Source organism: Pan troglodytes, chromosome 4 (assembly GCF_028858775.2).
Source record: "Pan troglodytes isolate AG18354 chromosome 4, NHGRI_mPanTro3-v2.0_pri, whole genome shotgun sequence".
Classification (NCBI taxonomy): Eukaryota; Metazoa; Chordata; class Mammalia; order Primates; family Hominidae; genus Pan; species Pan troglodytes.
This window is the reverse complement of record NC_072402.2, coordinates 135,810,748-135,831,684: the sequence shown is the minus strand read 5'-3', so window position 1 is coordinate 135,831,684 and position 20,937 is coordinate 135,810,748. Positions and strand designations below refer to the sequence as shown.

The 20,937-nt window shown below is 46.4% G+C and overlaps 2 protein-coding genes across 7 annotated transcripts in view; one reads left to right on the top strand and one right to left on the bottom strand.

The window, feature by feature from the left end:
* The window catches only part of NME5 (NME/NM23 family member 5), a 58,943-nt gene that overhangs the window by 35,341 nt on the left and 2,665 nt on the right, over nt 1-20,937 (top strand). Inside the window, exons 7-8 of one of the 4 annotated variants that reach the window (XR_010157012.1) lie at nt 10,599-10,749; nt 11,436-11,558. The exons of 2 other annotated variants lie outside the window; for them this stretch is intronic. The gene's annotated coding sequence lies outside the window, so the exon portion shown is untranslated. Of the gene's footprint in view, nt 1-10,598; nt 10,750-11,435; nt 11,559-20,937 lie in introns of those variants that run through there. One more of the 4 variants, XM_063810720.1, reaches the window with a different exon arrangement.
* On the bottom strand, nt 11,552-20,034 carry WNT8A (Wnt family member 8A). 3 transcript variants are annotated; one of them, XM_527023.8, is made up of 6 exons: nt 19,093-19,252; nt 18,967-19,000; nt 18,614-18,752; nt 15,333-15,458; nt 14,190-14,332; nt 11,552-12,731 (listed from the first exon to the last, which is right to left on the bottom strand). In XM_527023.8, the coding sequence occupies exons 1-6, from the start codon at nt 19,158-19,160 to the stop codon at nt 12,186-12,188; spliced, it is 1,056 nt and encodes a 351-aa protein (XP_527023.3). In that variant the 5' UTR covers nt 19,161-19,252; the 3' UTR covers nt 11,552-12,185. The 3 variants fall into 3 exon arrangements, with proteins under 3 accessions (XP_527023.3, XP_009448001.1, XP_009448003.1); XM_009449728.4 differs by having other exon boundaries at nt 11,619-11,835; nt 12,252-12,731; nt 18,967-19,875; XM_009449726.4 differs by having other exon boundaries at nt 18,967-20,034.

Genomic DNA, 20,937 nt, shown 5'->3' with positions numbered 1-20,937 from the left:
AAAGTAGCCTCAGTTTTTCAGCAAATTTTAGAGTTAGAAAGGAGTCAGAACTCGGCTTGGATCATCCTCTTAAGAGAGTCAACAATTCTTTTCTAGTATCTTAGCCATAGAGGCAACATGAAATGTCTGGCTGTTTAGTAAAGCTCTAACAATATTTTCATCTTCACTGTTTTCTTTAGGTTGTGTAGGTATCCCTATTGGAGCCCAAGATTTGAAAGAAATTTTGTATTATTGTCTTTTTTTTTTTTAATTTTGCTTTCCCCAGTTTGCGCTCATATAGATTCCAGCCAGGCTTCTTTTACCACACGTGCTACCCAGCCCGGTTCTAAAGAAATCAGGCTGAGAAGAATTACATAACACACTGGGGAAATGTATCCAATACACTCAACCCTGCCCTGTCCTTCACACTCTGGAGATTATTTCAATTCAACCCCAGGACACTGGTGAATGAGGGAAGCTTTTGGAGGGGTGAGGTGTGGGCGGGTGCCAAGGGGCTAAAAGATCTTATGAAGCTCCCTGCCATGCTGGCCCAGAATTAACCCATGGTTTCCCAGCCAGAGCAGTCCCAGCTGCCTTGCTTTCCTGGGGCTTCACATGTTAATCTATGAAATTAACCAACTGAGTTTGACCGTGACTGGCTTTGTTTTGCAAAACAAAATTGGTAAGGCAGGCCTCATGCTGACTGACTGAATGGAGTCATCAACCCAATTCAAGGGGTGCCACAAAAGCAAGGAAGTGAAACTTCAATTTCCTCCTCATGTTAAATGATAGCTTATCATACAGAGTATGACCCTTACTCAGCTCAGGGCAAAGTATTTTACTGCTTTTTTTTGTGAACAGCAATAAACCACTCTCTTCTAGTTTTTCCTCTAACCCCCACGCCCGCCCCACACCTGACGGATTAAAGCTCATTGGAAAGGTCTGTTCTCTGTTGTCAATGGTCAGAGAACCAAAGCCTCCTTTTTGCCGTCACCAAACTGTTATCATTTTATCTCTATCCTAGGAAGTACAGGGTTTGTTTTAGAACAACACAGAAGTAAACAGAGGTGGGGAAAGCCATTCTGGCTTCAGAGCACCGTTGTAATAGTCATCAGCTCTAACCCCGTGGGTGAGTTTTGCTTCAGTTCTAGGCCAGGCAGATGATGTTGGTTGCTTTCATCCCGGAGTTTCCACTGCCCCTGTACACACCTCTGTTAGAATGTTTATCACACTACATTGGGTTGTTTGAGACAGGATCTTGCTCTGTTGCCCATGCTGGAGTGCAGTGGTACAATCATAGCTCACTGCAGCCTCAATCTCCCATCTCAAGTGATCCTCCTGCCTCAGCCTCCTGAGTAGCTAGGACTGCAGGTGCGCACCACCACACCTGCCTAATTTTTGTATTTTTGTAGAGACAAGATCTTGCTCTGTTGCTTAGGCTGGCATACTACATTGTTATGAGAACAGGTGAGCATTTCTTGATTGGGAGGGATTACGTACTTTCATTTTTATGTCCCTAAGCAGTTGCCTAGCATATCCTTGACCCCATAGAAGGCATTCAGTGAAAGAATAAACTGACAGGGAGGCCTCCCACAAAGGTTAGCTCATCTTTTCCCCTACCTGCCAGCAAGTCTCTACCTACCTAGACTCAGAATCAGAAAGAGGTTCAGCAGCTCAGCTCCTTCAATGGACACTTGTGGGCATCGATGGGGGAAGATGTGATGTTTCTTAGGACTTGAACCTGCACCCTCTTCACTCTTCACTTATCTCATTTACTTCCATGGCTTCAGAAAATATCTCTTTATTGATGACTCCCAAATTTGCATCTCCTTCTCAAATTTCTAGTTTATTTAGCAAGATTTCCTATACTTATTAGCCTATCACCTGCTTGATATCTTCATTTGAATGTCTCAGGAAAATTACAAAGTTGATACGCTTAAAATGGAACTTTTTTTTTTTGAAACAGTCTCACTCTGTTGCCCAGGCTGAAGTGCAGTGGCACAATATCAGCTCACTGCAACCTCTGCCTCCCAGATTCAAGTGATTCTCCTGCCTCAGCCTCCCAAATAGCTGGGATTACAAGCACACAGCATCACGCCTGGCTCATTTTTGTATTTTTAGTAGAGAAGGGGTTTCATCATTTTGGCCAGGCTGGTCTTGGACTCGGACTCCTGGCCTTAAGTGATCCACCCACCTTAGCCTCCCAAAGTGCTGAGATTACAGGTGTGAGCCACCACACCTGGCCAAAATGGAACTCTTAATTCTCATCTTCCTGTTAGTCCTAATCTGGTTTTCTCTCATTTCACCTATGTCCATAATTGGTAACACCTGCCACTCAAGTTACTAAAGTTGGAAAGACTGGGAGTCATCTAGCTTCCTCACCTTCTCTCAACCACCATATCTAATCCATCAGCAATTGCATTGATTCTTCCTCATTTTTTTTTTTTAAGACCGAGCCTTGCTCTTGTCACCTAGGTTGCAGTGCAGTGGCACGTTCTCAGCTCACTGCGACCTCCGCCTCCCAGGTTCAAGTGATTCTCCTGCCTCAGCCTCCTGAGTAGCTGGGATTACAGGCGCACACCACCACACCCAGCTAATTTTTGTATTTTTAGTAGAGATGGGTTTTCGCCATGTTGGCCAGGCTGGTCTCGAACTCCTGACCTCATGATCTGCCTACCTCGGTCTACCAAAGTGCTGGAATTACAGGTGTGAGCCACCACACCTCGCTGATTCTTCCTCTTTTTAACGTACTGCTCACCTTCCTTCTCTCTGCTCCCTCTGTTCCTATCCTAGTTCAAGCCACCATTAGCTCTTGCCTGAACTAATACAATTGCCTTTTCTTCAGGGTTCCACTCTTGCCCCTTCCAGTCCATTTTCATATAACATCTAGTATGGGTTTTTTTATGGCTTTTTTTGTGTATGTGTTGTTTGGGTTTTGAGACAGAATCTCATTCTGTCATCCAGGCTGCTGGAGTACAGTAGCACGATCTCAGCTCCCTGCAACCTCCACCTCCCAGCCAAGTGATTTTTGTGCCTCAGCCTCCCAAGTAGCTGGGACTACAGGCACATGCTACCATGCCCAGGTATTTTTTTTTTTTTTTTAAGTAGAGATAGGGTTTCATTAAGTTGGCTAGACTTGTCTCAAGCTCCTGGCCACAAAAGATCCACTGCCTTGGCTTCCTAAAGTGCTAAATTATCTTCTTTGATTTTCTGAAAATTAAATTGTATCAATAGTCGCATAAGATTGCAGGAATAGGCCAGGCACGGTGGCTCACGCCTGTAATCCCAGCACTTTGGGAGGCCGAGGCGGGTGGATCACGAGGTCTGGAGTTTGAGACCAGACTGGCCAACATAGTGAAACCCCCTCTCTACTAAAAATACAAAAAAAATTAGCTGGGCATGGTGGCTGGCGCCTGTAGTCCCAGCTACTTGGGAGGCTGAGGCAGGAGAATCGCTTGAACCCAGGAGGTGGAGGTTGCAGTGAGCTGAGATTGTGCCACTGCACTCCAGGCTGGGCAACAGACTGAGATTCCCTCTCACAAAAATATAATAATAATAATAAAATAAGACAAGAAAGAAATGCCATAGAATTTAGATTTTATTCTCTAGTGACTTGAAGTTTTTGTTTTGCTTTGTTTTTTGATCAGGTGAATAATGAATTGAATGTGATGAATTAGTAAAGTAAATATGGTAGTAATGTGTTAGGTGGAGAGTTGAAAAGTAGAATATCAGTTCTTGGTTCAAAATTCAGGTACAAGGTATGATCTTAGCACAGTGTGGAAGCAAAGGTAATAGAGGGAAGGGATAGATTTGGAGGACGAACCAAAGGAAGAAGACTAAATGTGAAAAGTTGAGCAAAGGGAGGAGTCAGGAACGACTCAGAAAAGTAAGCCTCAGTTACTCCAAGTTTCATTAGCTCACTGATGGAAACAGAGAAGTCATGAGAGAAAATCAGTTGTGACATCCAACTAGAACGGCCAGTCAAGCATTACAGCTGCAATGCCTAGAGCTCACACGGAGATGGAAATTTAGGAGTCATCAGCACAGAAATAAGACTGGAATTTGAGAACAGGTAAGTTCTCCACGGTGAGAGCAGAGAAAAAAGTGGACCCCAAACTGAACCTGAGGGTGATGTTCATATTAAGGATCAAGAAAGAAGAGTAGCTCAAAGAATTGTCTGAAACGCAGGAGGATTTATAGCCAGTGGTCACTGATGCACTTAGAGAGAAGTAGGATAGAGGGAGAGGGATACAGAAGACAAGCTATTAAAGGTAGGTAATGAGGCCGGGCATGGTGGCTCACACCTGTAATCCCAGCACTTTGGGAGGCTGAGGTGGGTGGATCAGTTGAGGTCAGGAGTTCAAGACCAGCCTGACCAACATGGTGAAACCTTGTTTCTACTAAAAAAAAAATACAAAATTAGTCGGGCGTGGTGGTGTGTGCCTGTAATCCCAGCTACTTGGGAGGCAGAGGCAGGAAAATAACTTGAACCCAGGAGGCAGAGGTTGTAGTGAGTCAAGATTGCACCATTGCACTCCAGCCTGGGCAACAAAGGTGAAACTCCATTTGGAAAAAAAAAAAAAAAAAGATGGGTAATGAAATCAGAACCCTGGTTATGGGTTCCATACTTAAGAGATTAGGTGGTGAAAGAAATAAAATATGAGTTTGGAAAGACAGCAGGTCAAAAAGAGTTCTTTTTCTTCTCTCTCTCTTTTTTTTTTTTTTTTTTTTGAGACAGGGTCTTATTCTGTTGCCCAGGTTGGAGTGCTGTGGCATGATCACAGCTCACTGTAGCCTTGACCTTCTGGGCTCAATCCTCCTGCCTCAGCCTCCTGAGTAGCTGGTACTACAGGCACACTCCACCACGCTTGGCTAATTTTTTTTTTTTTTTTTTTTTGAGACGGAGTATCGCTCTGTCACCCAGGCTGGAGTGAAGTGGCACAATCTCGGCTCACTGCAACCTCCGCCTCCTGGGTTCAAGAGATTCTCCTGCCTCAGCCTCCCAAGTAGCTGGGATTACAGCTGCCTGCCTAAGTTTTGTATTTTTAGTAGAGATAGGATTTCACCGTGTTGGCCAGCCTGGTCTTGAACTCCTGACCTCAGGTTATCCACCCACCTTGGCCTCATGAAGTGCTGGGATGACAGGCGTGAGCCACCGTGCCCGGCCTTCTCTCTTTTTTATTGGTGAGTCCTTGGGATATCTGAAGACAGGAATGTGGCCAATGCCAGGAGACAGAGTGGTATAAATTAAGGGGATCTTCTAGAGGGGATTCCAGAGGGAGACGACAGTGGTTAAGGTGACTCTAGGTTAGAAAATGTCAAGGTAGCTGGGTGCGGTGGCTCACGCCTATAATCTCAGCACTTTGGGAGGCTGAGGCGGGAGGATCACCTGAGGTCGGGAGTTTGAGACCAGCCTGGCCAACATGGAGAAACCCTGTCTCTACTAAAAATACAAAATTAGCCAGGCGCGGTGGCACATGCCTGTAATCCCAGCAACTTGGGAGGCTGAGGCAGTAGAATCGCTTGAACCCGGGAGGTGGAGGTTTCGGTGAGCCGAGATCTTGCCATTGCACTCCAACCTAGGCAACAAAAGCGAAAATCCGCCTCAGAAAAGAAAGGAAAAGGGAAAGGGAAAGGAAAGGACAAAGAAAAGGAAAAGAAAAGAGAAAAAGTCAAGGTACCCTTAATGAGTGATCAGAAGGGTGAGGAAGTCTCCAGGAGTAGTGAAATTACTGAACATAGTCCAACCTAAGTAGACAATTGAGCAAAGTCAGGAGGATAAAAGACTAACTGACACATTGTGGTCAGTGCTGAGGATGTGGAGCTGTAACAACAGCTTTTCGTGAACACAGTAAGGAGCTACCATTGGAAGAACTAGGATAGATGAAATTGAGAGCAGGCTACACCTGGAGGAAGGCAGAGAAAGCAGAGGTCTGGGGGACTTTGGAGTCGGGCATATCCAGATTCCAAAAGAGAAAATAAGGCACTATGCCAGGCCAGACCCTCACTGATAAAGGAGGGCTAGATCTGGCAGATGAGTCAGACAACAGCAGCTTAGAGGTAAGGTGGGCAGGAGAACAATGCTCCATTTGTAAATCTCAGGTACTCAGTTGTGAATCATGGGATTGGATGCCCTGATTGTCAGTTTCCTGTTCTTGTCCCCACACCACCACAAGCCCCAGCACAGGAGGACTCTAATGAGGCCACTCTGCTGGCCCAATCCCAGTGGACAGAGCAGGGAATCAATGTTATTTTGTTGGGATGGAAGGGGTTAGAAATGAACTTTGGGGCTGGGTGTGGTGGTTCACACCTGTAATCCAAGCACTTTGAGAGGCTGAGGCAGGAGGATCACTTGAGCCCAGGAGTTCGAGACCAGCCGGGGCAATATAGTGAGACCTAATCGCTACAGAACATTAAAAATAAAATTACCCGGGCATGGTGGTGTATGCCTACAGTCTCGGCTACTTAGGAGGCTGAGGTGGGAGGATCCCTTGAGCCCGGAAGTTTGAGGTTGCAGTCAGCCATGATCATGCCACTGCACTCCAGCCTGGGCAACAGAGTGAGAACCTGTCTCAAAAACAAAAAAAGAAAGAAATGAACTTTGGCCATGGAGAAATGCAAGTGGGGCAATCAGAGCTCTGTGAGACCAAGAATAAATAGATTCTTCAGACACATGAGGGAAAGAGGTGAAGGCAGTTGAGGCTTGAAAAGGATGTCTGACTCATACCCCACCTAACTCCTCACAGAAACTCAAGTTCATGTATCTGAAGACAGTCTGGGAAAAAGAGACAACTGGTGAAAAACTGAAGTAATTGGCTTATTTCTTTTGGCGAATGGGTCTGTTTGAAGGCCTCAAATCCATAATATGAAGTCCTAGGAGACGCCAGTTTAAGATGTAATAGTATTAATTCAGGGTAGACATGAGCAAATGCTCTGGTAAGCACTTTGTCCTGGGTAGGGAAGGACTGGCTTTCCCCTTCCTGACAGTCTTTCGAAACAGGATGTACAGTGTGTGCCTCTTTTTTTTTGGCTTTAGGAGCTCTCCTGTTAAGAAGCAGGTGGCTGAATTAAGTGATCTCTTATAGACTGCAAGAAGCCGATGGCAATTAAATGACAAGGGACCTTCTCAAGATCACTGAGTCCCATCACAGATATGCATGGGTACCCGAGAGTCTGAGAGGAATGTGGGAATGAGTTTGGGTACCTGGTGCACCACTGGGCCTTCCCCACCCACTTCCTACCCACATCCTCACTTCCCCTGCCCATCGTTTCACTGGTCACTTGCTGACCAAGTGTAGTGGGAGGCCTCCCAGACGCCTGGCCTAATTCCTTCAGTTCTTTCCTTGGATCATCACATATCCTTTTCCTGATGATGCTCCATGAGAAGGGCAGCCTAGCAGGGCAGGCAGAGCACCAACCTTGGAGGCTGTCCAGGGCCCTGGAGTCTACTCTTTGCTCCTCTGCGATCTCACGTGCTGATAGGGGCAGGATACTTTCCTCCTCCAGGCTCTGCTTGCCTTCAGTGGTAGGGAATGCTGCAGGATTGGGTGGTTTAGAGCTCTATTCCTACCCAAAGGTCTTTAACCTCTTCTAGAAGCCTTTGATCTGGCCCTTGCTTTCATTTTCCCCCAATCTGAACATCTTTATCTAGGTCCAGGGTCACTGCCTTTTGTCATCAATAGGATTATGAGTAGTTTGTGATGTGGGGCTAGAAATGTTCGTTTTTCTCTGAAGCCTGTTTTTCCTTTCTCTATCTTCTAAAATAAACAGCCCTCCTTTGACATTCCCTCTTGAAACTTTGACCTGTAATGTAGACCATAATGGTTAGTTTTTTCTTTGGGTACCCCCTGGAGAACCAGGATTCTGCCCCCACAAATCAGCAGGAGCCAGGCTTTCTGCTTTATCATTCTAAGGAAGGCCTTTGCAAATCAAAAGTTAGGTTTCTTCATTCTGGAGAAAGGCTGCGAAATATGATTCCCTTGCTTGGTGAAGAGGGAGGAGAGGACACCTTTCATTGCATATGAATGGTAGTCATTCTACAAAACTGTCATGATGGTTAAGAATGTGGCCAGGGATCCCTGGACTGCTATAGTGTAAGTGGTGTAAAAGAAAGAGTATGGATTTATGAGGCAGTAGTAGCCTGAATTTAAATTCACCTCCCTGCATTTAATTTTAGGTTGGGGTGCTTAACCTCTCTCTGAGCCACAGTTTCCTCAGTAGTCGGAAAGGAATAATTGTAACTCTTTAATTGGATTGGCCTGAGGATTGAAGGAGACGATATCTATTAAGCACCTGACATTTAGTAGGTGATCAATTACTTCCTTTCCACTCTAGTTTCCCTAACCACTTACTCACCTGCCAGCAAGCCTGAGTAGATTGGCAGTGAACCAAAGGAGACCCGGGGAACAGGACTCAGGGTTTTCTTAGGAGCTCCTAATTCTGCCCACATCAGAGAGCAGATGGGAAGGAAAAAAAGAAAAGAAGGAAGAAAAGAAAAAGACAAAAGAGATAAAGATTTGTAGGGGTCTGGCAAGCATAAGCATATTTATTTTCTTTCTTTCCTTCCTTCTCTTTTTCTCTTTTTCTTTCTTGTTTTAAAACTTTTTTTTTTTTTTGAGACAGGATCTCATTCTGTCACCCAGGCTGGAGTGCAGTGGTGTGATCACAGCTCACTGCAGCTTCGACCTCCCAGGCTCAGTGGATCCCCCTACCTCAGCCTCTGGAGTAGTTGTGACTACAGGTGCATGCCACCATGCCTGGCTAACTTTTTGGTATTTTTTGTAGAGAAGGGGTTTTGCCATGTTGCCCAGGCTGGTCTCTAACTCCTGGACTCAAGTGATCTGCCTGCCTCAGCCTCCCAAAGTGTTGGGATTACAGGTGTGAGCCACCACACTTGGCCTCTTTTTCTTTCTTTCCTCTTTTTTTTTTTTTTGTTGTTGTTGTAGAGATCGAGTCTCGCCGTGTTACCCAGGCTGGTCTCAAACTTCCTGGCCTCAAGTGATTCTCCCGCCTCGGCCTCCCAAAAGCATATTTTCCTTTTAATCTAGACTGAGCAAATACAGAATTCCATTGCCCAGGTGACGTGATGCTGTGCTTGGATTTACTGAACTAGGGGAATAGGCTCATGGACAGGTTTCCCTCATTGAATTGATCACTTTTTCAGCAGGTTTACAAGATCCATCATCAGATCGTGGCCAATCTGCCTGTCTTGGGCCCTTAATCTATGGAAAAGGGGTTTTACTGTTCTGTCACCTTAATGATAGCCAGCTTGTTAAGGATGAACCAAAAGGGAAGGGATATAGGGCTGTAACTGACAAATCTGAATGAGGCTGTGTTGCCTTGGAATGAATCCTTGGCAGGAAGGCGATGGATATAGAGAAATCCAAATTCCTGTTGTTTCTGGCACAGGGTCCATGTGGGAAGATTGGTTGGTGTGACTGATAGCTCTGAAGGTAAGATGGATGAGGGTGGGAAAGGCTTGGAAGGAGAAGAGACTAGGAGACTATGAGTTTTTTGGGGCAGCAGACAAACTTCAAGGAATTCCCATTGCCCTGAGATTTCTTGGTGAAAACCTCTGATATAAGCCCGCAGTAAACACAAGGCTTGTTCTCCTGGAATGACCTTTTGAACAGGGCAGCAGGGATGGTTTTGCTTCTGAAAATCCCTGCCAAGATTATTGGGGTATGTCAGTAAGGTCCTGGGGAAGATGTCAAAGCCTCAGGTGCCTGGGTTCTTTGGATGGAGATTCAGTTAGGAATCTAGTGGTGGGGGGGAAATCTAGTGTGTTCATTTCTCTAGCACAGGGTCGCAACTCGGGTTTCGGGGGGGACGCTTTGACATCTGTATTTATTGAGGGTTTAACCTCTGTGCTAGATAATTTTATTTTTGCTTTTTCTCTGAGCCTCAGGGAAATAATCTTCTTTTGGTTGCCTATTTCCATTCCTCCTTCCATGACCACCAAGCAGCACACACCACACACATTTTCTTTCTCTGTCACTACTGCAGTGTGCTTTTTAACTTTCCACTGAAGGAGAGACAGAGAGGAAATCTGTCATTTCCTTGACATAGGCTTCGCGTTTATGTATCTGTCCTTATATCTATTCTCTGACATCTGTGGTAGTTTTAAATGTTTCTCTTGAGATGCCAGCTTCCTTCATGAACATTTCACCTTCCTTTTCACTAAAAAACAAGATTGGTTATTCCTTTTTGGCATTAAAACAAATAACACATTAATTCTTTCTGATGACAAAAAATATTTATTGTAGGCAAACGTAAAAATACAGAAAAACACAAAAGGAAAACAAACCACTCTATTTTGGTATCACATAGTGGCAAATATTTGCACATTGCCACAAAAACAAAATTGGATCATCCTGAACATGCCATTTTGCAATCAACTTTGTTCAGTTAATTCTATCATGCGTGCTTTCCATATTACTAAGTATTTCTCAAGAATATTTTAGTGGCTAATAGTCTACTGTAAGGTTATGATTTATTTGTTTATCCTACTTTGAACACTTACATTGTTTTCTAATTTAAAACAATAAGCTAGGGTTTTTTTCCCATTTTTGGTGATCATTTTTGCTTTTTATTCAACATATTCAAAATATCTCCTCCAGGCAGGGTGTAAGCCTGTGCAGACAGCAGAGATTCCCAAGGCTGAGATATTCAGATTTAGGAAACCAGCGGCTAAGCTCCCAGGGCTCTCCTTATGGGAAACTACCCCTCCTCCAAAGATTACCATTGGAAGATGTGGAAGTGCAAATGCAGGTAGGTAGAATCCACAACTCTTTTTGTCTCTTGCCCTGGGGCCCAGGTCTTGGTGTACAGACACCCCAGGATGCCCAAGTTAAGAGGGCAAACACACTTTGAATATGGCCCAAGTTCAAAGGGCTTCCTTACTCCCCAAGTTACCTAGGTTGCATTAAAATAACACTTTCTAATTCTGGGAGTCTGTATTGTTTTCCTGTTGACCAGTGTCTGGGTCTCAATTTTTTGTTACCTGCCAAACACTGAAATCAAGGGAGTTGCATATTTCTAGTTTCTCCTTTATCCTGGTGGATTATTGGGATACAGAAGCAGGGTTTCTTATTCCCTTTTTGATCTGAAGGTTTCCAAAGGGAGTAATAGAAGTCCCAGCTGGATATATCTTAGAAGCATTTATGGCAAAATACAGTTGAGTTCTCAATCTGGGAAAACAACAGAAGAGTCCCCAGCTCTCTGAGGAGCATCGCTCTTGTGGGACCTTGTCTGGGTAGGTCATAGTCACCTGTCCACTGACTGCCATGATTCCCTTTCCATGGCTCCAGAGACGGTTTATGAGCTGCAAAAACCCCCAGGTTATACTGGGTGCTGGTTTCCCCAGGCGTGGGTGGGAAGAATTTATTTTCTTTTCTCTTTATTATTTATTTATTTATTTATTTATTTATTTATTTATTTATTTATTTTTTTTTTAGACAGGGTCTCAGTTCTGTTGCCCAGGCTGGAGTGCAATGGCACAATCACACCTCACTGTAGTCTCGAGCTCCTGGGCTCCAGTGATCCTCTCACCTCAGCCTCCCAAGTATCTAGGACTACAGGCAAGTGCCACCACACCTAGCTAATTTTTAAATTTTGTGTAGAGATGGTGTCTTCCTATGTTGTCCAGGCTGGAGGAAGAGCTTTTCAAAAGTGCATACTTGGGGGAAAGAAAATCCAACACTCTAAAACTTTCCAGTAGGCAGATATGTGGTCTTTACCTCATTTATCAGCATAGATTTGTAGCCACAGGCTGCTCTTCAGAAGTCTGAACAGAACTCTTTCATTTTTTGCTTCTATTCTCCTGATTCCCAGCAGCACAGCTGGGTTGGACATGGTCTGAAATTTAAAGGAACAAATACTTTGAAGGTCCCTCTAGATATAGACCCCAAACCAAACTCTCCCTGTAGAAAGCTGCATAAGTACAGGCACAAAGATGGGAAAGTAGTTTGCAGGAAAGATGAAATGGGGGTCTGCCAAAGTCAGGAGGCCCAGGTTCCAATTTCAGCCCCGCCAGGAATATGCTGTAGAATCTTGGGCCTCTATTTTCCCCACTGATAGCAGATATCATGAGGACTACAGACGAAAACTGCAATTTTCCGATTGCTTTCCAATCTGTTCTCTCTAAGAGAGAAGCTATGTCCCCTTCCACTGATGCAATTAATCAAGTGAACTTGTGTGGGGTATTATCAGGCACTGCCCTTACCCAGGGACTGGGCACTGCCTGGGGAGCGTGCGCAGTAATACTTGCTCACCACATGCCTACACTGGTCACACTTGACCGTACAGCACCACTGGAATTTGCAGTTACAGCTGCTTATGACCTCAGTTTTCCTCTCTTCCACCTGCAGCCCACACTCAGTGCACAGGCGCCCACAGCTACGTCGCTCCCACCTGGATGTGTTGTGGCTGTTCTGTAGGCACTCACGACCCTCTGTGCCATAGATGCCCAGGCTGGAATTGCAGCTACAGTAATCTGGTGATTCCTCTAAAAAGATCAGTTCCGCCTCTGCGCTAGGAAGGAAGGCCTCAGCGGGCACCCAGTGGCCCTCGGCGCTGTTCCCAGCTCTCAGCTGCCGCTTATCCATTTCAATTTTCAGTGCCTGGTCATACTTGGCCTTTAGGTAGTCTCCCATCTCCCGGAAGTCAGCCAGCTGCAGCCAGCATGTCTGTATGCTGCAGCTCCCAGAGATGCCATGACATTTGCATGTCCTTTTCATGGTGGCTCTCACTGCCTTCATAGACAGAACACAAAAGAGAATGGCTCTGAGTAGAGAAGACCAAAGGTTAGTGATTAAAGGGAATGTTTTAGAGCTGTGTTTCTTGACTTTAAAGGAGCATCAGAATTATTTGGGAAAGCTCACGAAAAATATTTATTCCTCGGCCCTACCTCAGATCTTCTCAATGAAGATATTCAGTGGGGAAGGGGCTGGTACTGGTGATTTTAAAGCTTCCCTGGGTGATTCTGATGGAGAGCCAGGCAAGAGCTGAGAAGGTTACTAGAGTCCAGAAACCTCTGCTCCAGGCTCAACTCTATCACTTGTCAAGCTTTTCTCTATCTGCCCAGCTGGAATAAGAATTGAATATAATAATAATCAAGGAAGTACTATGTAAATTATAAAGGAAACTATGATAATTGCCACAGTTACTGTCTTGAGGCTGGGCATGAGAGTATTTTGGGGGGTTTGGATTTGTCCTCTGGGTCTTCTCTGAGAGGGGAGGGAGCTCCTTGAGTCTGAACACTTATACCCCCAAGGCAATGAATTACCCATGGTTGTACTTGCTTAAAAAACCTCTTCCTGGCTGGATGTGGTGGCTCATGCCTATAATTCCAAGACGTTGGGAGGCTGAGGCAAGAGGATCGCTTGAGCCCAGGAGGCCAAGACCAGCCTGGGCAATATGGGGAAACCTCATCTCTACAAAACCCACAAAAACTAGCTGGGCATAGTGGCAAGCACCTGTAGTCCCAGGTTCTCAGGAGGCTGAGGTGGGAGGATGGCTTCAGCCTGGGAGGTGGAGGCTGCAGTGAGCCGAGATGGCACCACTGCACTTCAGCCTGGGAGACAGAGTAAGACCCTGTCTCAAAAAAACCCCAAGCCCAAAAACCCCTTTCCCCCTTTCCCTGGGCAACCAGGATATCTAGGTATAGGTTCACAGGAAATTTCTATGCTTTTGGCTCTAAATCCAACTTGTTTCCAGATTTGTGTTCAGAATACTCCAGAGATTGCCACCCCACTAGAAGTCTTGGGGGAGAGTTTGACACTCCAGAGAAGCCTTGATCAATCCCAATTCCCCACAGCCCAGACAGACTTTAGGACACAAGGCTGGACAACAAGGCCCTGTTAATTTACTAGAACATGCAGTTGAAGTGATAAAAATTTAAGTCATAGAAGCAAGGCCTCGGTTCTGTGTTCTCAGAAGCCCGCGTGTGGAGGGGCAGAGCAGAACATACAATGACAAGAGGACTCAGTGAGAAGATCTGAGTTCACTGCCTGTCTCTGACACTTATTAGTTGCCTTGGACAAGCCACTTGGCTCAGATTTAATTGGTTTTGTCATCCAGAGAATGCGGGTAGCCATCTCAATCTGGCTGGGTAGTATGAGGAAAGAACGTATAAGACAGCTCTTGGTAAATTGCGAAGGGCCGTGCAGATGTGAAGCTGTAGAAATACTGGCCACAATGCCTATACCCACCAGTCTGCCGGCCCTGTTGTTGTGAAGATTCATCAGGGCTCTGGCATCCTTCCCCTTCTCCAAACTGTCCACAAAGAGTTTGGAGATCCTTTCCCCAAATTCCACATTGTCGCTGCAGCCTCCCCAGATCCAACCATGGCCTCCTATATACAAGGACAGAATAAGTTCTCCATGTAGCTCCATGCTCAGTCCCAGTCACCCGCCAAACCACCCCCAAGAGCCCTAGAGTGTAAAGCTATGGCTGAAGGTGAGACAGGGAAATGGAGGTGCTTGGGGTGGGTGGGAGTCCTGTTGCCAAAGCCAACTACCCACGCTTCAGACACTTCCCAGCCATAAGCAATTAGTCTTCTATACCCACAGTAAAAGTAGGTACACTGGGGGCTAACTTAGATGCTCTCAAAGGTTCACTGCAGCTTGGCCAGGCGTGGTGGCTCACGCCTGTAATCCCAGCACTTTGGGAGGCCAAGGCAGGCGGATCACGAGGTCAGGAGATCAAGACCATCCTGGCTAACACGGTGAAACCCCATCTCTACTAAAAATACAAAAAATTAGCCGAGTGTGGTGGCGGGCACCTGTAGTCCCAGCTACTCGGGAGGCTGAGGCAGGAGAATGGCGTGAACCTGGGAGGTGGAGTTTGCAGTGAGCTGAGATCGCGCCACTGCACTCCAGCCTAGTTGACAGAGCGAGACTCCATCTCAAAAAAAAAAAAAAAAAAGGTTCACTGCAGCTCAAACATTCTGGAATTCTGCACCATTATTCTACAATCATCTCGTAAAGGCTACTACCTCCTTCATTAGTGATAAATCTCAGTAAGTGTCTTAGGTAATCTGTAAATTGCTGAGTAGCTCTAGATTATGGATGAACCATTCCAAGCCTGAAATACCAGGGCTAGCTTTAAGTCTCTTCGGCTTTCTCATTTCTAATTGCCTTGTTGCTTTTAGAGCTACTTGCTAACGCCTAGACTCATGGACCCAGGCTCAACTCTGAGAGTGTAAGGCTAGGAGATCCTACAATTGAAGGAGTTGCTGGAGTCTTGAGGTTTAAGGGAGCTCTGTCCCTCAGCCTTTCTCTGGAAGACTTTAGTCTGCACTCAGCTCTGTAGCCCCTCACCTCTTCCCACCCCCATTAGAAAGCTCAACTTACCTGTTTTTCCATTGTTTGACCCATCACAGCCACAGTTTTCGAAGTCACCCATGCTACAGTTCTTGGTGATGATGTACATGACTCCAGCAGAGCTGATAGCATGTATGAAGGAAGTCTCTCTGGTAGCTTTGGAGAGAGAGAGGGAACTGACTGGAAACCTGGACCCTGATTACCCAAAGCAGAGGCTTTGGAAAAATAATACTGTTTATCTCCCTTATCCCCCACTTCCTTTTTGGGTTTAAGAGGATGCTTTTCTTTCTGTTTTTTTTGTTTGTTTTTTTTTTTTTGAGACTCGCTCTGTCACCAGGCTGGAGTGCAGTGGCATGATCTTGGCTCACTGCAACCTCTGCCTCCTAGGTTCAAGCAATTCTCCTGCCCCAGCCTCCTGAGTAGCTGGCTGGGACTACAGGTGCGTGCCACCATGCCCAGCTAATTTTTGTATTTCTAGTAGAGATGGGGTTTCACCTTGTTGACCAGGATGGTCTCGATCTCTTGACCACATGATCCGCCCTCCTTGGCCTCCCAAAGTGCTGGGATTACAGGCGTGAACCACTGTGGCTGGTCATTTTTTTGTTTTTGTTTTTGTTTTGAGACAGTGTCTCACTCTGTTGCCCAGGCTGGGGTGCAGTGGCATGATCTCGGCTCTCTGCAACCTCCGCCTCCCAGGTTCAAGTGATTCTCCTGCCTCAGCCTCCTGAGTAGCAGGTACATGCCACCACCCCCAGCTAATTTTTGTATTTTTAGTAGAGACAGGGTTTCACCATGTTGGCCAGGCTGGTCTTGAACTCCTGATCTCAGGTGACCCACCCGCCTGGCCTCCCAAAGTGCTGGGATTACAGGCGTGAGCCACTGTGCCTGGCCTATTTTTTTTAAATTATTATTTTATTTTTTGAGATAGGCTCTCACTCTGTTGTCCAGGCTGGAGTGCAGTAGCGCGATCTTGGCTCACTGTAACCTCCGCCTTCCAGGTTCAAGCAATTCTCGTGCCTCAGCCTCCTGAGTAGCTGGGACTATAGGTGCATGCTACCACACCCGGCTATTTTTTTTTTGGTCTTTAGTACATATGGGGTTTCACCATGTTGGCCAGAGTGGTCTAGAACTCCTGGGCTCAAGTGATCCACTTACCTTGGCCTCCCAAAGTGCTGGGATTACAGGCATGAGCCACCGCACCTGGCCTATTATTATTGTATTAGAAATAGGGTCTCACTATGTTGCCCAGGCTGGACTTGAACTCCTGGGCGCAAGCAATCCTCCCGTCTCAGCCTCCCAAAGTGCTGGGATTACAGGTGTGAGCCACTGCATCCAGCCAATGCTCTTCTATTTGAAAGAACAATGCATATTTTTTCAGCCTCCTTCCTTCATCCAGGCAGGAATGAACATCCCTATGTTAACCAATGGGGAAAGTAAAAACCAGAGATAGAATGATGAGACCAATGTAATCCCAGCACTTTGGGAGGTTAAGTTGGGTGGATTGCTTGAGCTCAGGAGTTCGAGACCAGCCTGGGCAACATGACGAAACCCTGTCTCTACAAAAAATACAAAAATTAGCCGGGCATGGGGGTGCATGCCTATAGTCCCAGCTACTCAGGAGGCTGAGGTGGGAGAATTGCCTGAGCCTGGGAGGCAGAGGCTGCATTGAGCCAAGATTGCGCCACTGCAAACTAGCCTGGGTAAAAAAGTGAAACCCTGTCTCAAAAAAAAAAAAAAAAGAATGATGAGAACAAGACCACTTTCCAATTGTGGTATTGGGATCGGGACCTTGCCCTCTTAGAGTCCAGCCTAGACCTCTGTCCACTAGCCACTGCTGCTAGTCTTTAGGCAGTGAGACTCAGGGCTTGATGCTGGCCTAGGAGAGAGAGGAGGACCTTTGCTGCTTCTGACTGGGAAGTTTGGGCCATGTAATAATCATAATCATCCTGACTGCCACCTACTGAACTCTTATCTTACTAAACTCTTTACAAACATTGTCACATTTTATTTCTACATACTCCCTATTCTATCTGTATACCCCATGGGGAGACATTTCTTTTGAACCTCATCTTTTTTTTTTTTTTTTTTTGAGACAAGGTCTTGCTCTGTCACCCAGGCAGGAGTGTAGTGGTGTGATCATAGCTCACTATATCCTTGAACTCCTGGGTTCCAGAAATCCTCCCAACTCAGCCTTCCAGGTCTCTGGGACTACAGGCACATGCTACCATGCCGGCTAATATTTTTACTTTTATTTTTAGTAGAGACGAGGTCTTGCTATGTTGCCCAGGCTGGTCTCGAACTCTTGAACTCAAGCGATCCTCCTGCCTTAGCCTTCCAAAGTGCTGGGATTATAGGCATGGTTCCAACACATGCTTAGCCACTTTCTCTGTCTTCTTTACTCTCGTTCCCCTAACTATTCTCAGGTGAATGTTATCTTCAAAAATGGCATGCAAACTACGGCACACAGTTACAAATGGGTGCACGTGCACACCCATACACACACATAGACACACACCCCACCTGAGGCACAACTCAATGTGACGTCTCAGCTTTTCTGTTGTTGAGATTTTATGGCAGTTAGCCATGTGAAACTTCCTCAGGAGCTGCAAACACACAGCCCTTTCCCCATTTATATTTCATGCAACTCAGTGCAAGATCAATGTGTACAAACGCACAAATATAGGCATGCATTTAAAAAATAGAGTAATTTCCGCTGGGCACGGTGGCTCATGCCTGTAATCCCAGCACTTTTGGAGGCTGAGGTGGGTGGATCACCTGAGGTCAGGAGTTTGAGACCAGCCTGGCCAACATGGTGAAACCCCATCTCTACTAAAAATACAAAAAATTAGCCAGGCATGTTGCATGCCTGTAATCCCAGCTACTCAGGAGGCTGAGGCAGGAGAATCACTTGAACTCCGGAGGCGGAAGTTGCGGTAAGCCGAGATCGTGCCATTGCACTCCAGCCTGGGCAACAGAGTGAGACTCCGTCTCAAAAAAAGAAAAAAAAAAAAAAGAGTAATTTCCTACATTTATCTCATACATAGAGACACCTCATACCCACTTCATTCAACCCATAGGATACTTCTGATGAACTAAACAGAACTGGCCTTACTGACCCAAATGACAAATCTTGGGTTGAGAGAGGGGAGGTAATTTACTCAAGGCCACACAGCAAGGAAATGGCAGGTCAGCAGGTCACTGGCAGCATTTTTATTTCACTGTGCAATACATGTCACACATATACACATACTGCAAGCCCCCCTCCGTTCACATATATACCCCTTGTACAGGTGAGTCCCACACAAACTTACCACTTCTCAGCCTGTTGTGGGTGGAGAGCTGAAGAGCATTTTCAGGGCAGTTCCAGCGTTCCCAAGCAAACTGGAACTTGCACTCTTCGATGCCACTCTGGGCACCCAAGGCCACGCTAGTCGTGTAGGTCAGATAGGCCTGGCAAAGGGAAAAGGGCTGTGAGCTTCTGCCCGGTATGGGTCATCTGTGGTTGGGGGAGCAGGCAGGACTCAGATGGGCCAGCTCTCCATTAAGAACCAACCATGGGTTCCTCTGGGTGAGGGGCTCTGGCACTGTCCCCTCCCCTCTTTTCTCCAGAAGAGTCCCCTTAGGGCCCTCAGTGGGTAAAAACAGAAGCTGGAGATCATCCTACCTTGGGACCTGTTATCAGGAAATTGTTCACTGACCTACCAAAAAGAGAAAAAGTGAGGCAGAGGTGAATGGGGATGAGACAATGGGGGCCTCCTTGGCAAGGAGTGAGGGTTGGGAAAGGACTTACCAGGCAGAGGCACTGAATGCAGCACAGCATATGCCCAGAGCTGCCCAGAGCATAAACAGGTTCCCCATCACCCTGCCTACCCCAGTGGACCAGGTCCAGCTCAGGGCCAAGTCCAGAGAAGTGAGGAGAGGGCAGGGTCTTCCTCAGTATTTATGTGAGAAAATTCTGAATGTCCAAGGGAGGAAATCAGCAGCTCTTCTCATTTGTTCCTAACTGGCAGGGCTGCAGGAGCCACCGGCCCAGTGGGGGATCTGGGAGGAGGGACTCAGTTTTCGCCAAAAGCCCCGCCCTGCCCAGCCCCTCCAGCCCTTCTTCCCTCCCAGACTGAGAAGGAGGCTGCTTTTCTCCTATACTTGAGATTTCTTTCTTCTGTATGTCAATTTTGTCTCTTCCTGCTTCTTTGGCCCATTTCTCAGAATCATGTAGGCCAGAGCAGGCTGGGTCCTTAACCCTGAAGGCAGGTCACCTATTCTTGGAGCTACAGTGTCCTCATCTGTCAGTGAGAGCCCACTCTCTGTCCTGCCATCCTCCCCAAGGTGTTAATAATCATAAAGCAACTCCATCTGGGGCTGCTTCCTACTCATTTACCTAAACCAGTGAGTGCGCCATCCCTACCACTTCCTTCAAGGCTGTGAGGTGATGGAGCTGTGGGACTATGGAGCAGGAACACTTCAGAGTCCATCTCTGCAACAGTCCCTTCCACCACATTCTAGCAACTGCTGGGAAATTTCCTTAATTCCTAGCAAATCTATCCTTTTATATCTGAGGGTTACAACTCCAGTTAGTTGATTTTTTATATATCTGAGAACCAACCTTAGGGCCACCCAGGGTTATATTTGGGAAGACCGATGCCTTTCTTTTTTTTTTTTTTTTTTTTTGAGACAGAGTCTCTCACTCTGTCGCCCAGGCTGGAGTGCAGTGGTGCAATCTCAGCTCACTGCAACCTCTGCCTCCTGGGTTCAAGCGATTCTCCTACCTCAGCCTCCCAAGTATCTGAGACTACAGGTGCCAGCCACCACACCCAGCTAAATTTTGTATTTTTAGTAGAGAAGGGGTTTCGCCAGTTGGCCAGCCTGGTCTTGAACTCCTGGGCTCAAGTGATCTGCCCACCTTGGCCTCCCAAAATGCTGGGATTATAGGCATGAGCCACTGCGCGTGGCCCTGATGCCTTTCTTTCTGATACTACTTTGTTACTAGGACTTCAGCTCCTTAGGTGGGAATCTGTCTTTTATTTTATTTATTTATTTATTTATTTATTTATTTATTTATTTTGAGACGGAGTCTCACTCTGTCGCCAGGCTGGAGTGCAGTGGCATGATCTCGGCTCACTGCAACCTCCACTTCCTGGGATCGAGCAATTCTCCTGCCTCAGCCTCCGGAGTAGCTGGGATTACAGGTGTGCACTACCATGCCCAGCTAATTTTTATATTTTTAGTAGAGACGGGTTTCACCATGTTGGCCGGGATGGTCTCGATCTCTTAATCTCGTGATCCACCTGCCTCGGCCTCCCAAAGTGCTGGGATTACAGGCGTGAGCCACCATACCCAGCCTTATTTTATTTTATTTTTTGAGGCAGAGTTTCACTCTTGTCACCTGGGCTGGAGTGCAAGTGTGCCATCTCAACTTACTGCAACCTCCACCTCTGTGTTCAAGTGATTCTCCTGCCTCAGCCTCCCCAGTAGCTGAGATTACAGGCATGTGCCACCATGTCCAGCTAATTTTGTACTTTTAGTAGAGACAGGGTTTCCCTATGTTGGCCAGGCTGGTCTCAAACTCCTGATATCAGGTGATCCGCACGCCTTTGGCCTCCTGAAGTGCTGGGATTACAGGCATGAGCCACCGCAC

Excerpts from the sequence above, each read along its gene's own strand:
- WNT8A (XM_009449728.4), bottom strand. The coding sequence starts at position 19,122 with ATGCTGTGCTGCATTCAGTGCCTCTGCCTGGTAAGTCCTTTCCCAACC. Across the intron at positions 18,753-18,966 it reads TCCTGATAACAGGTCCCAAG|GCCTATCTGACCTACACGAC; the intron begins GTAGGATGATCT and ends TCCCTTTGCCAG. Across the intron at positions 15,459-18,613 it reads CCACAACAGGCTGAGAAGTG|CTACCAGAGAGACTTCCTTC; the intron begins GTAAGTTTGTGT and ends CTCTCTCCAAAG.